A 15,287-nucleotide genomic window follows, 5' to 3' on the forward strand; every position below is an offset into this window, starting at 1 on the left:
TTAGATGCAGGCTAAGATTGAAGATACGTTGTAGGGGTTCTCCCAGTTCAGTCGCACAGGTCTTCAGTAGTCAGGAACACACCTTGTCTGGGCCTGCAGCTTTCCTGAGATGAAGCTTCCTCAGCTGTCCTCTGACCTGGTCCACAGTGTTGTATGGAGGAGGTTGTGTTGAGGTGGGGGAGGACAAAGAGGAGGGGCTGCTGTGATGTCTGGGGGAGGTGTGCTGGAGAGATGTCTGCAGTGAGGGAGATGATGGATAGGTATGGACTGGTTTGAACCGGTTGAAGAAGTTGTCAAGTTCGTTCGCCCTCTCCATTGCCCCCATGTGTCTCTGGTCTTTGTGTTATAGTCATAGGCGTTTTTGGATTGATCTGGTACAACTAAGTTCAGTTGTTAATGACATAAGCTTTGGTCCCACCAAATAATGGAGGATGAATAATGAGCCATGTAGCTTTTTTTTGTTTGTTTGTTTGTTTGTTTGTTTGTTTTTTTGGTACGAGTCCAGTTATTCAACAATCGTGGGAGATTAGTGGCTCTGAGAGGCTGTTAGAGGCAGAATATTCGGCTAATGAGGCTCATCTCTGGACGTGGCGCTAATTTCAAGAAGTTCAAAATTCAGCAACAACCGCGTGGAGCAGTTTGTGTACAAGGTACTACAAGGACAAACAAGGATTTTAGAAGCATGTTTGTGGTGAGGCCCGAACAGGAACTGTGGGGACAGGATAGGCTATTTTGGCTCAGCCCTCTTGCGCACAATTCCACCTGCTTTGTGCGCCGGATGCTGTATATAAAATAATTATTGTGTAGCGGAGTAATCATTTTCTGTCAGAGCTTGGATGTTGAAAACACCTCTAATCGCTTCTGGAATCACAGAGGACCATTTCATTTGGAGCTTTTTTCCTCTCTCTCTCATGCACTGAGGTGGAGAACATATTTGGAACAGCCTAAAAGGTAATTATTTGTAATGTTTTAATAGCTTGGTAAAACAGTTGCATGTTCATTCCTTCTTGTAAGCAGTTGTAAAAGTATGTTTATGATAGATTTAACATCTTGTTATAATGGATCAGATGAGTTCCGCTGTGTGCGCACTGGCACAAACACTTGCACTCAACACGAGCATTTACGCAGAATGCAAGCTCACAAAAGAGCAATTTTACAGACATTAAGGGATGAACACAAAGTTAAAAGCAGGAGAGTCTCTCTTTTTTTTTTTTTTGGACTGCGTTTAAAAAAAATGTGACAACATCTTGAAGGGATGCTGTGAATTGAGAAGCCACACTTTAAAGGGACCAAGTGTGGGAGAGCTGGAAGTTTGGACCAAACCCATGCCTAAGCATGCACCAATGTCGCGTTACATGACACTACATGAATCATATGTGGCTTGATGTGGATCATATGTGACGATACGAGCCATTCGAGGCTGATACCTTGCACATGCGAGATACTTAGAGGCACATAGAGGTTTCTTCATAGCGGATACGTGATAGATTTATACGTGGATCATTATTCGAATAATCACTGACAAATCCATATGTGGCTCATTATTCATGGCTTTATTATTTGGTGGGATCAAGGTTTTAGTCCTCACTATTAATTTGGTGAGTAACATGACATTAGCATTTCCTAGGGGTGGTGGCCAAGTGGTTAGTGTACTTGGTTTTGGTGCGGCAGGTTCCTGGTTCAAATCCCACCCCTGCCACATTTCTCCATGTAATGTGAAGTTGCGTCAGGAAGGGCATCCCGTGTAAAACTTGTGCCAATTCAACAGGCAGATCCACCTCGGATTTGCTGTGGTGACAAGGGAGCAGCCAAAGGGACTTGCTTACTTACATGATAATAGCATTTTGTGTTTTTGAATTATCATGTTAACAGACTGGAGAGAAAAGACTGATCTATCTATCTATTAGTGGGTAGGTGCCTATGGATTTCTAGTGCTATACGAAATACTAAAGGATTTTAACTGAGTGTGAGGTCTATATGGGAAAATATATTAGACCAAGGTGTTGACAGTGTGTTAGCGAGGTCTGTGCAAAAAACACAGAGGACTGATATTCCTGTACAGAGTGAACAGGCGAGGTTAATAATTCCTTTATTATATGGCTGTTATATATATAGAAAGATGCAAACTTACAGTATTGCCCAAATATGAAAGCTTCTGACAGTTTTGGACTTGTAGTCAGACCCGTTCGCTTTCATCACCTCCATGAATAACTTGCTAACAGATGGTCCGGTCATTAGCTGGTAAGCTTTCTACCTGTGTGGTTTTTTTTCAATGCTGTTTAAAGATTTATGGAGTATGTTCATGTCCGACTTGGTTTTTCTCATCGTGTTTTTAGCTTTCTGGCATGTAACGAATCTGATAGATGATCCGTACTGATTGTCATGGTAACGGCCTGATATGGGAAAATATCAGACCGGAAATCAGCCAAACAGAGTGCGCAGTGTTGTAGCCATATAATAATAACTACTAATGATTGCTCTGCCCCCCATCCTAACCAAGAAAAAATATCTCTGGAGCCGCCACTGTTTGCTTCCATAAAAGTAGAATAGAATGCTGTGCAACACTATAATGTCACGTCGCTGACATATAACACTCGAGATATGAAGAGAGAAAAATCTTTACAACCTGAGGTGCACGCGCGGTGACCTTCGCCCGGATCACCGTGACGTCACTGAGATTGATTGTTAAGATGATTAGGCTCGCGCTCCTCCAGCCCCTCCTCTGTGTGCGCTGACGTATAGCCCGGCGCGTCCCGCCGGGGAGGGCGAGAGGGGGCGGTGCTGATGCCGCTGCTGCCGCTGCCGCTGCCTATAACACAGAGAACCTCTGAGCGTTCTGTCCCTTCTCTGCTCCGAGTGTTCTCGAGTGTGAACCGCAGAGTGCTACGCGCCGGGGAGACATGGCTGGATATTTGAAAGTCCTCCGCTCCGTTTCCAGGTCGGCCGGTGCGCCTTTTTCCAGGAGCCCCGCGGTGCTTGCGCCGGCTGCAAATTGCCAGACTTTACAACAAAGAAACTGTGAGTGTAGAAAGAGATAACGCGGCTCGTCGTCAGCGGCAGCATCATCACGGTAAACGCTGACATTGCTTTTGTCCGTGTAGCTAGCCGGCTAAGGTTACAGCTAGCGGCACCGTCAGTGCGGGGAACCGTCTAACAGCCATGCTAGCCACTCTGTGTGGGCTACCGGCCCCGATCGGGGGCGATAATTGATTTTCGCAGTAGTGATGCTCTGAACACTTTGCACCGCTGATGGCCAAGTTAGAAAGAAGCAGGAGACAAATTGTAAGATTTAGAAAAGTTCAATCTGGAACGCGAGGGTATTTCGGAGTTAAAGGACACTAACATTCTTAATCGGATGAATGGGACCTGTCTGTGAAATATGTGTAAAGTTTAACATCGATTTATTTTACAACGAATAATCGATACTTAGGAGCCGTTACTTTCCAGTGTTTCGAAGACTTGAAAAACTTTATTCCAAGGTCAGACACAGACAGCCTACGAGTGTCCGTTATAGAGAGCAATGGCTGCCGCGTGTCCTACGTTCTCCTCCAGTCCGCAGCGCACTGCTGCATAATTTACTGCTGCTGACTCCAGAGTAACTACAAACCCCGCGCTGCTTCTTGCCCTGCTTATAATGCCGTAAACCTTTAGACTCATTCATTGTGAGCAGATTTGGAGCAGATAAATCTTGATTTGTTAACATGGTTCTGCAGATCAGACAGTGGAGAGGGCATTCATCAAGTCTGCTCCTCTGTAGGCCTGGTGTCAAATAGCACACATGCAGACCACAAACAACTCACAGCTGGGTCATTTGAAGGAGAATCCCAGAGCTGTTACTATGTTATTAACTGAAGGATTTAGTCCTTATATTGCCTGGGAAAAGTCACATTATTTATTAAACTCAGCTGTTTTGACCACTGGAACTACATACAACCAACTACAGATGATGGAAGAGGGCTTTTACCTCAGGGATCCAAACCCAAGTGCACTTGACTTTGAAGTCCAGTAGACTGTGTAGCATACTCAAAAATGTGTTACATGTTCCTCTGGGTTTCTCCATATGTATATATGAGAACTTTACTAGAGACAAAATCAACCTCTGGTTACCAATAAAGTAGCTTGAACTTGAAACATGGCAGCAAACGGATATCCTTGTCTGCTGAAGAAATTAAATGCAAGCTAGAAATTTAGACATGCATTCTCAAATGGATGTTACACATGAAACATCTGAGATTTATTTATTTATATTGAATCATTTTTAGAGTACCTACATTTGCATGGCTTCACAACAAAAGGCACACAATGATGATGTAATTGTACTTGGGTGCAAACAGCATTGTGTGTGTGTTTGGGGGTAATCAAACCTAATATGAAAATGCCCAAAGTTAAAAGCCTGTTACAAATCAGCTTTAACTGAGGCTTCCAGTAAAGCGTTCTGTACACTTGAAGAGCAACATCTGCAGCTAAAAGCTTTCAATTGTACTGTATCAGGGTAATTACAAGTGCCATTCATTCATTCATTTTCTACAAGCTTATTCCAATGAAGGGTCATGGGGGAGCTGGAGCTTATCCCAGCAGTCACTGGGCAAGAGACAGGGTACATCCTGGACAGGCTGACAGTATGTCGCAGTGGCATATGGCTTATATATATACACTCAACAAAAATATAAACGCAACACTTTTGTTTTTGCTCCCATTTTGTATGAGATGAACTCAAAGATCTAAAACTTTTTCCACATACACAATATCACCATTTCCCTCAAATATTGTTCACAAACCAGTCTAAATCTGTGATAGTGAGCACTTCTCCTTTGCTGAGATAATCCATCCCACCTCACAGGTGTGCCATACCAAGATGCTGATTAGACACCATGATTAGTGCACAGGTGAGCCTTAGACTGTCCACAATAAAAGGCCACTCTGAAAGGTGCAGTTTTGTTTTATTGAGGGGGGATACCAGTCAGTATCTGGTGTGACCACCATTTGCCTCATGCAGTGCAACACATCTCCTTCGCATCATCTGTGAAGAGAACACCTCTCCAACGTGCCAAACGCCAGTGAATGTGAGCATTTACCCACTCAAGTCGGTTATGGCGATGAACTGGAGTCAGGTCGAGACCCCGATGAGGACGACGAGCATGCAGATGAGCTTCCCTGAGACAGTTTCTGACAGTTTGTGCAGAAATTCTTTGGTTATGCAAACCGATTGTTTCAGCAGCTGTCCGAGTGGCTGGTCTCAGACGATCTTGGAGGTGAACATGCTGGATGTGGAGGTCCTGGGCTGGTGTGGTTACACGTGGTCTGCGGTTGTGAGGCTGGTTGGATGTACTGCCAAATTCTCTGAAACGCCTTTGGAGACGGCTTATGGTAGAGAAATGAACATTCAATACACGAGCAACAGCTCTGGTTGACATTCCTGCTGTCAGCATGCCAATTGCACGCTCCCTCAAATCTTGTGACATCTATGGCATTGTGCTGTGTGATAAAACTGCACCTTTCAGAGTGGCCTTTTATTGTGGACAGTCTAAGGCACACCTGTGCACTAATCATGGTGTCTAATCAGCATCTTGGTGTGGCACACCTGTGAGGTGGGATGGATTATCTCAGCAAAGGAGAAGTGCTCACTATCACAGATTTAGACTGGTTTGTGAACAATATTGAGGGAAATGGTGATATTGTGTATGTGGAAAAAGTTTTAGATCTTTGAGTTCATCTCATACAAAATAGGAGCAAAACCAAAAGTGTTGCATTTATATTTTTGTTGAGTATATATATATATATATATATATATATATATATATATATATATATATATATATATATATATATATATATATATATATATAAACGGGGAGCCTGTAGATAATTTGAACCCTCAAGTTACAAATGCATGTTCTTAAGTTAGTTTTAATTTGTTAAAGTACTCCCAAATTTTGTATGTTATGTTCTTGAATTCCGAACTTGTGCACACAGTTTGTTTCCTGCTTCTTTTCTCCTGGAAGACATTTTGGGGGGGGGGGGGGGGGGTGACAAAACAGGCTTGGGCTTATATGCAAATTTAAAAAGTGAAACTGAAATCCAAGCAACCTTTTCATCCTTAGAGGAATGGATTAACATAAATTGATAATTTCTTGTTAATTAATGTGTATGCATTATTAATTGAAGAGAATGTGCACAGATGTTTTCGCCCCACTCCAGAATATCAGTGAAATTTCTGTATTCATTCCTTAGGAATCTGTTATTATATTTGGTTTACCTGAACTGTCAGAATGCTGGAAGCTGTTAACTGTTTCATTACAAAAAATGAAAATTATGAACATATGAGATATTTATATTTGCTTGCCTCTACTGGTGGTTGGCTCTCACTGCATTATTGTATCACTTCCTGTTCCGGAGCACAGTGGTGTTTTTCTGTATCTGTTAGCTGTTTAATCTGCGCAGTTAGATTGATCTAGTTATCTAGATTACGATTTGTTTCCCAGTGTAATCTTTACGTGCCTTAACTAAAGCACTCCTGCTGAATCACCTCTAAATTATTTACACATTATTCACTTTGCGTGTTTTTAGGAATCCGCTAGCTTAGCGTAGCTACTAGCTCTTAGCCGATTTAGCATGGCGGCTTCTCCTGTCTCTCCCGCACTTTTCTGCTCTGGGTGTGAAATGTTTAGTTATTCCTCGGCCTCCTTTAGCAGTAACGGTACTTGTAATAAGTGTAGCTTATTCGTAGCTTTGGAGGCCAGGCTGGGCGAATTGGAGACTCGGCTCCGCACCGTGGAAAATTCTACAGCTAGCCAGGCCCCTGTAGTCGGTGCGGACCAAGGTAGCTTAGCCGCCGTTAGTTCCCCCCTGGCAGATCCCGAGCAGCCGGGAAAGCAGGCTGACTGGGTGACTGTGAGGAGGAAGCGTAGCCCTAAACAGAAGCCCCGTGTACACCGCCAACCCGTTCACATCTCTAACCGTTTTTCCCCACTCGACGACACACCCGCTGAGGATCAAACTCTGGTTATTGGCGACTCTGTTTTGAGAAATGTGAAGTTAGCTACACCAGCAACCATAGTCAGTTGTCTTCCGGGGGCCAGAGCAGGCGACATTGAAGGAAATTTGAAACTGCTGGCTAAGGCTAAGCGTAAATTTGGTAAGATTGTAATTCACGTCGGCAGTAATGACACCCGGTTACGCCAATCGGAGGTCACTAAAATTAACATTAAATCGGTGTGTAACTTTGCAAAAACAATGTCGGACTCTGTAGTTTTCTCTGGGCCCCTCCCCAATCGGACTGGGAGTGACATGTTTAGCCGCATGTTCTCCTTGAATTGCTGGCTGTCTGAGTGGTGTCAAAAAAATGAGGTGGGCTTCATAGATAATTGGCAAAGCTTCTGGGGAAAACCTGGTCTTGTCAGGAGAGACGGCATCCATCCCACTTTGGATGGAGCAGCTCTCATTTCTAGAAATCTGGCCAATTTTCTTAAATCCTCCAAACCGTGACTATCCAGGGTTGGGACCAGGAAGCAGAGTTGTAGTCTTACACACCTCTCTGCAGCTTCTCTCCCCCTGCCATCCCCTCATTACCCCATCCCCGTAGAGACGGTGCCTGCTCCCAGACTACCAATAACCAGCAAAAATGTATTTAAGCATAAAAATTCAAAAAGAAAAAATAATATAGCACCTTCAACTGCACCACAGACTAAAACAGTTAAATGTGGTCTATTAAACATTAGGTCTCTCTCTTCTAAGTCCCTGTTGGTAAATGATATAATAATGGATCAACATATTGATTTATTCTGCGTAACAGAAACCTGGTTACAGCAGGATGAATATGTTAGTTTAAATGAGTCAACACCCCCGAGTCACACTAACTGTCAGAATGCTCGTAGCACGGGCCGGGGCGGAGGATTAGCAGCAATCTTCCATTCCAGCTTATTAATTAATCAAAAACCCAGACAGAGCTTTAATTCATTTGAAAGCTTGTCTCTTAGTCTTGTCCATCCAAATTGGAAGTCCCAAAAACCAGTTTTATTTGTTATTATCTATCGTCCACCTGGTCGTTACTGTGAGTTTCTCTGTGAATTTTCAGACCTTTTGTCTGACTTAGTGCTTAGCTCAGATAAGATAATTATAGTGGGCGATTTTAACATCCACACAGATGCTGAGAATGACAGCCTCAACACTGCATTTAATCTATTATTAGACTCTATTGGCTTTGCTCAAAAAGTAAATGAGTCCACCCACCACTTTAATCATATCTTAGATCTTGTTCTGACTTATGGTATGGAATAGAAGACTTAACAGTATTCCCTGAAAACTCCCTTCTGTCTGATCATTTCTTAATAACATTTACATTTACTCTGATGGACTACCAGCAGTGGGGAATAAGTTTCATTACACTAGAAGTCTTTCAGAAAGCGCTGTAACTAGGTTAAGGATATGATTCCTTCTTTGTGTTCTCTAATGCCATATACCAACACAGTGCAGAGTAGCTACCCTAAACTCTGTAAGGGAGATAGAGTATCTCGTCAATAGTTTTACATCCTCATTGAAGACAACTTTGGATGCTGTAGCTCCTCTGAAAAAGAGAGCTTTAAATCAGAAGTGTCTGACTCCGTGGTATAACTCACAAACTCATAGCTTAAAGCAGATAACCCGTAAATTGGAGAGGAAATGGCGTCTCACTAATTTAGAAGATCTTCACTTAGCCTGGAAAAAGAGTCTGTTGCTCTATAAAAAAGCCCTCCGTAAAGCTAGGACATCTTTCTACTCATCACTAATTGAAGAAAATAAGAACAACCCCAGGTTTCTTTTCAGCACTGTAGCCAGGCTGACAAAGAGTCAGAGCTCTATTGAGCTGAGTATTCCATTAACTTTAACTAGTAATGACTTCATGACTTTCTTTGCTAACAAAATTTTAACTATTAGAGAAAAAATTACTCATAACCATCCCAAAGACGTATCGTTATCTTTGGCTGCTTTCAGTGATGCCGGTATTTGGTTAGACTCTTCTCTCCGATTGTTCTGTCTGAGTTATTTTCATTAGTTACTTCATCCAAACCATCAACATGTTTATTAGACCCCATTCCTACCAGGCTGCTCAAGGAAGCCCTACCATTATTTAATGCTTCGATCTTAATATGATCAATCTATCTTTGTTAGTTGGCTATGTACCACAGGCTTTTAAGGTGGCAGTAATTAAACCATTACTTAAAAAGCCATCACTTGACCCAGCTATCTTAGCTAATTATAGGCCAATCTCCAACCTTCCTTTTCTCTCAAAAATTCTTGAAAGGGTAGTTGTAAAACAGCTAACTGATCATCTGCAGAGGAATGGTCTATTTGAAGAGTTTCAGTCAGGTTTTAGAATTCATCATTGTACAGAAACAGCATTAGTGAAGGTTACAAATGATCTTCTTATGGCCTCGGACAGTGGACTCATCTCTGTGCTTGTTCTGTTAGACCTCAGTGCTGTTTTTGATACTGTTGACCATAAAATTTTATTACAGAGATTAGAGCATGCCATAGGTATTAAAGGCACTGCGCTGCGGTGGTTTGAATCATATTTGTCTAATAGATTACAATTTGTTCATGTAAATGGGGAATCTTCTTCACAGACTAAAGTTAATTATGGAGTTCCACAAGGTTCTGTGCTAGGACCAATTTTATTCACTTTATACATGCTTCCCTTAGGTAGTATTATTAGACGGTATTGCTTAAATTTTCATTGTTATGCAGATGATACCCAGCTTTATCTATCCATGAAGCCAGAGGACACACACCAATTAGCTAAACTGCAGGATTGTCTTACAGACATAAAGACATGGATGACCTCTAATTTCCTGCTTTTAAACTCAGATAAAACTGAAGTTATTGTACTTGGCCCCACAAATCTTAGAAACATGGTGTCTAACCAGATCCTTACTCTGGATGGCATTACCCTGACCTCTAGTAATACTGTGAGAAATCTTGGAGTCATTTTTGATCAGGATATGTCATTCAAAGCGCATATTAAACAAATATGTAGGACTGCTTTTTTGCATTTACGCAATATCTCTAAAATCAGAAAGGTCTTGTCTCAGAGTGATGCTGAAAAACTAATTCATGCATTTATTTCCTCTAGGCTGGACTATTGTAATTCATTATTATCAGGTTGTCCTAAAAGTTCCCTAAAAAGCCTTCAGTTAATTCAAAATGCTGCAGCTAGAGTACTGACGGGGACTAGAAGGAGAGAGCATATCTCACCCATATTGGCCTCTCTTCATTGGCTTCCTGTTAATTCTAGAATAGAATTTAAAATTCTTCTTCTTACTTATAAGGTTTTGAATAATCAGGTCCCATCTTATCTTAGGGACCTCGTAGTACCATATCACCCCAATAGAGCGCTTCGCTCTCAGACTGCAGGCTTACTTGTAGTTCCTAGGGTTTGTAAGAGTAGAATGGGAGGCAGAGCCTTCAGCTTTCAGGCTCCTCTCCTGTGGAACCAGCTCCCAATTCAGATCAGGGAGACAGACACCCTCTCTACTTTTAAGATTAGGCTTAAAACTTTCCTTTTTGCTAAAGCTTATAGTTAGGGCTGGATCAGGTGACCCTGAACCATCCCTTAGTTATGCTGCTATAGACGTAGACTGCTGGGGGGTTCCCATGATGCACTGTTTCTTTCTCTTTTTGCTCTGTATGCACCACTCTGCATTTAATCATTAGTGATCGATCTCTGCTCCTCTCCACAGCATGTCTTTTTCCTGGTTCTCTCCCTCAGCCCCAACCAGTCCCAGCAGAAGACTGCCCCTCCCTGAGCCTGATTCTGCTGGAGGTTTCTTCCTGTTAAAAGGGAGTTTTTCCTTCCCACTGTAGCCAAGTGCTTGCTCACAGGGGGTCGTTTTGACCGTTGGGGTTTTACATAATTATTGTATGGCCTTGCCTTACAATATAAAGCGCCTTGGGGCAACTGTTTGTTGTGATTTGGCGCTTTATAAAAAAATTGATTGATTGATTGATTGATTGTTGATTCGTGATTATTCTTCTGAATCAGCAGTTTTGGATCGTATCAGGACAGTAGAGAAGCTTGAATCTTCGACTGGACTGGGTTGCTTGACGTGAGGACGTTTCGCTTCAAATCACAGAAGCTTCCTCAGCTAAAATTCTTGCTCTGGTAGTCTGACTTCTGTCTTGACTCTTGTAGAGAAGAATAAACCAGAAGCCAACAAAAGCTGGAGTTTTAAACCTAACCAGACCCCTCCTACCGAGAGGCCGACTACTATAGGCTAGTGACTAAACAATAGCTCTAATTAGCACCTATTGTGCACTCTCCTAATGATGGGATGGAAGCCTCCCCTGATGGCTCCCTTGACGACTCTCCTGATGACGTGAATGACTCATTACCATGAACAAAAGACTGAAACGGCTTAGACCTGAGTACCCCATTGTAAACAGGGGACAAAGCGTGTCTGAGACCCGCCCCCCGGTTAAGGCTGGGTTTCAACTGTTTTACAAAGAATGCTTAGGATGGTCCTTGCTTAGAGTGCTTAGAATACTCCATCAGGGGAGGCTTCCATCCCATCATTAGGAGAGTGCACAATAGGTGCTAATTAGCGCTATTGTTCAGTCACTAGGCTATAGCAGTCGGCCTCTCGGTAGGAGGGGTCTGGTTAGGTTAAAAACTCCAGCTTTTGTTGGCTTCTGGTTTATTCTTCTCTACAAGAGTCAAGACAGAAGTCAGACTACCAGAGCAAGAATTTTAGCTGAGGAAGCTTCTGTGATTTGAAGCGAAACGTCCTCATGTCAAGCAACCCAGTCCAGTCAAAGATTCAAGCTTCTCTACTATGGAAAAGCATTCTTTGTAAAACAGTTGAAACCCAGCCTTAACCAGGGGCGGGTCTCAGACACGCTTTGTCCCCTGTTTACAATGGGGTACTCAGGTCTAAGCAGTTTCAGTCTTTTGTTCATGGTAATGAGTCATTCACGTCATCAGGATAGTCGTCAAGGGAGCCATCAGGGGAGGCTTCCATCCCATCATTAGGAGAGTGCACAATAGGTGCTAATTAGAGCTAATGTTTAGTCACTAGCCTATAGCAGTCGGCCTCTCGGTAGGAGGGGTCTGGTTAGGTTAAAAACTCCAGCTTTTGTTGGCTTCTGGCTTATTCTTCTCTACAACAGTCAAGACAGAAGTCAGACTACCAGAGCAAGAATTTTAGCTGAGGAAGCTTCTGTGATTTGAAGCGAAACGTCCTCACGTCATGCAACCCAGTCCAGTCAAAGATTCAAGCTTCTCTACTATGGAAACCACCTGGACAACTGAGAGCCTACACAGAAACATTGTATCAGGACATTACATTTTGATTTCAGATGAACATGTTTTTGTTTTTTTTGTTTTTTTGCAATGCACTTGGCCAGCAAATGCATATTAAACCCCTGAAAGTACCACTTTTAAGTCAAACCATTCCTAAAAGTCATGAGATATGACAGCACCACTCATGACCAAGTCACATTTGTTTGTAACACCTTGAGCTTTGCCGTGAGTCCAGCTGTCCTTTGAGATGATATAACAATCCAGTTTCAACTATAGTGAAGTTTTTCTTTTAAAAGGTTTTAATAGCCTTTGTAGAGTTTTACTAGTTACTATACTTTGTTGCCAGATTAATTCTGGAATTTACACCTTATGTAGCAGTGTGCTTGTTTATTAGATACAATTACGATGAGCAAAACAGGTGTGAGTGAGACTGAATGATTGGTACCTACAGTTACATGTAGTTGCAATAGGCACAAATTCCACTGTATGTGGCAGCAGCTCTTTTTGGTAATTGTTGTCCCTTGAAATTTATAGTGCTTGTAGAAAATAAATGATGTGCTGTTTCTTGAGTTTACAGACAGGGTTAGGGCTCCCTGCATAGTAAAACTGAAATTATTATTTGTATGTCTTGGACTCTTTAGTCACCTCACAATTTGATTTGATTCCGAATAGAAGGGCTGTGATTCAGTTTTAAAACAATTAATGATGCATCTTATGTTCTATGCAGGATTTCTTTTTTCTCACTGTGTGCAGATCAAAGCATTTGTAATGATCCACAAAGAATTCATTTCCAATACATTCTTAAACAGCTCAGTCATATTTGCACCTGTGTAGTTCTCATTCACTAATTCTAAATTTCCAAAACAGGTTTATATAAACAGGTAGTCAGGTTTATAATTAAAGTGAAAATTGCTCATTTTTGGTGTTCATTAGCCTCGTTCCTGTCCCTCCAGTCAATGTTTATAAAACAATTATTGACATTTCTTAATCAATTTAGAATTGTCCACATCCTCATCGCGATGCATCAAAGAATCAGTTTTTTTCTCCTACCCGTAATTATTTGACAAGTTGACCAGAAGATTATCCCGGCGGTGCCATTTGGCACCCTCTGGTAGAAAAAGGAGTAGTGAGAAAAGGCTGGTAGTTATAGTGTTAAAAGCATTTTTACACAGCCGAGTGGGTAATTGTTCTTTTTTTTATTTATTAGGAAATCCATAAATCGTTCAGGTGCACGACAGGGCCCCCAGTATCAGATTTTTAGTTCAGTTTAATTCAGTTTCAATGTATTTATATAGCACAAAATCAAAAAATAAGTTGTCCCAAGGCACTTCACAACTTTATGGTCTAACCTTTCCAACCCCCTTGAGCAAGCACATAGGTGACAGTGGTAAGGGAAAACTCTTCACATTTTCTGAGGAAGAAACCTCAAGCAGACCAGACTCAGAGGGATGATTCACTGCTTAGGCCATTCTAATGGTAACAGAGATCACATGAACAAAGTGTCCACACGTATTCTTTGTTTTGAAATAATGTATGTCTACATATGCTGCATCAAAGTGAAAATAATGTCTCGGTTTTGGATTGTTAGAACAAAAATAGTCAGTTGCATGATTAAGTGAAAACACTGGCATGATAACCATGTTTAAGCTATTAAAAATGTGTTTTATTACTATTGGTGGTAGTAGTAGTAATAGTAGTAGCAGCAGCATTGTTGATGTTTTGATTGTTACTGGCATTGTCGTACGTAAAAAATATCTTTAAAATGTGTGCAAAAGTGGACTTTTACTCCCCTCGCTTCTCTGGCTTGGCTCTGTAACCTGTACTGTCTCTCTAAAGAAAAGCTACCACAACAGCTAAGAAAAACTTGGTTTATATATTGAAAAAAATTGCTCTTCTGCTTAAGATAAGAAGCCAAAACAGAAGCTAAGAAACGAAGACAGAAACAGACGGTGCGTATTAGTATTTTAAGTGAATGAGACTGAAATAATCTAAACTGGAGCACTACGTGTTCCTCAGTTATTAAAACAGAATGAGACGCTCTGTCAGATACACAAGAACATGTACTGTTTTACAGAGGAAGAACCTGCAGGGTGAACTGATGAATGTATTCCTCCAGAATTAATTTGTGCCATGGTTTCTCTCGACATCCTGATCAAATATGCACCTGCATAGAGACCAAGAAAAAGCTGCCTCAGCAGAAACAATCAAATGTTACTGAACAACGAGGAAGCCAATTAATTGTGCCCAACCATTCAGACATAATTAAAATGTTTTTGTCTGAGCCATTATTGATGACTTTGCTGATCAAGCCAAAACAAATACACTTTGTTGTCCCCACAGGGAAAATTTTTCTTAGGCAAAAGTGCAACAAGAGCTGCAGAACAACATACAAAGACAAAACAAATGCAATACATGCAATGCACAGAATAAATAATAATACAGCAACATGCTTTTAGAGGGCAGTATGCATTTTCAGAGGCCCGACATCCATGCCCAGTAGCCCAAAATGACAGATATTCGCCCGAGTTAGACGAGCCTTGGTGCTCCCGTGTGAGCTCACATCAGATTGCTTCAGTGCGTGTGTGTGAGCTCACATCATCTGATCGCTTCAGTGTGTATGCGTGTGCCCGTCTGGACAGAGGAGCGTCCGGATGTAGTCTTATCTCACATACATGGATCTGAACAAGTTATATTCCTCAGAATACATATTGTGTCCCCAGGTGATATATGGCCATTAAGATTCAGATTCAGTTTATTATACCCTTGTTATACCCTTGGTTTACAGTGAGCGAGTCATATCAGTAAATGATGATAATAATAATAATAACAATAACCTTTATTTAACCAGATAGAAAACCCATTGAGATCAAAACCTCTTTTACAATGGTGACCTGGCCAAGAAAGGCAGAAGCACACATCATAATGGACAGGTTAACATCAACATGAGAACGTTGGTAATAAATAAAATACAATCCTTTTGGTCATAGTAACATTCTAACGATGTAAAGGCTCA

General features: G+C 41.6%; 1 protein-coding gene across 1 annotated transcript in view; it reads left to right on the top strand.

The window, feature by feature from the left end:
• The first annotated feature begins 2,798 nt into the window (after positions 1-2,798).
• The window catches only part of idh2 (isocitrate dehydrogenase (NADP(+)) 2), a 32,356-nt gene continuing 19,867 nt past the window's right edge, over positions 2,799-15,287 (top strand). Inside the window, exon 1 of the mRNA XM_034176529.1 lies at positions 2,799-3,018. Within this exon, the coding sequence (XP_034032420.1) occupies positions 2,901-3,018 (118 nt within the window). The 5' untranslated portion in view covers positions 2,799-2,900. The remainder of the gene's footprint in view (positions 3,019-15,287) is intronic.

This window comes from Thalassophryne amazonica, chromosome 8, assembly GCF_902500255.1.
Source record: "Thalassophryne amazonica chromosome 8, fThaAma1.1, whole genome shotgun sequence".
NCBI lineage: Eukaryota > Metazoa > Chordata > Actinopteri > Batrachoidiformes > Batrachoididae > Thalassophryne > Thalassophryne amazonica.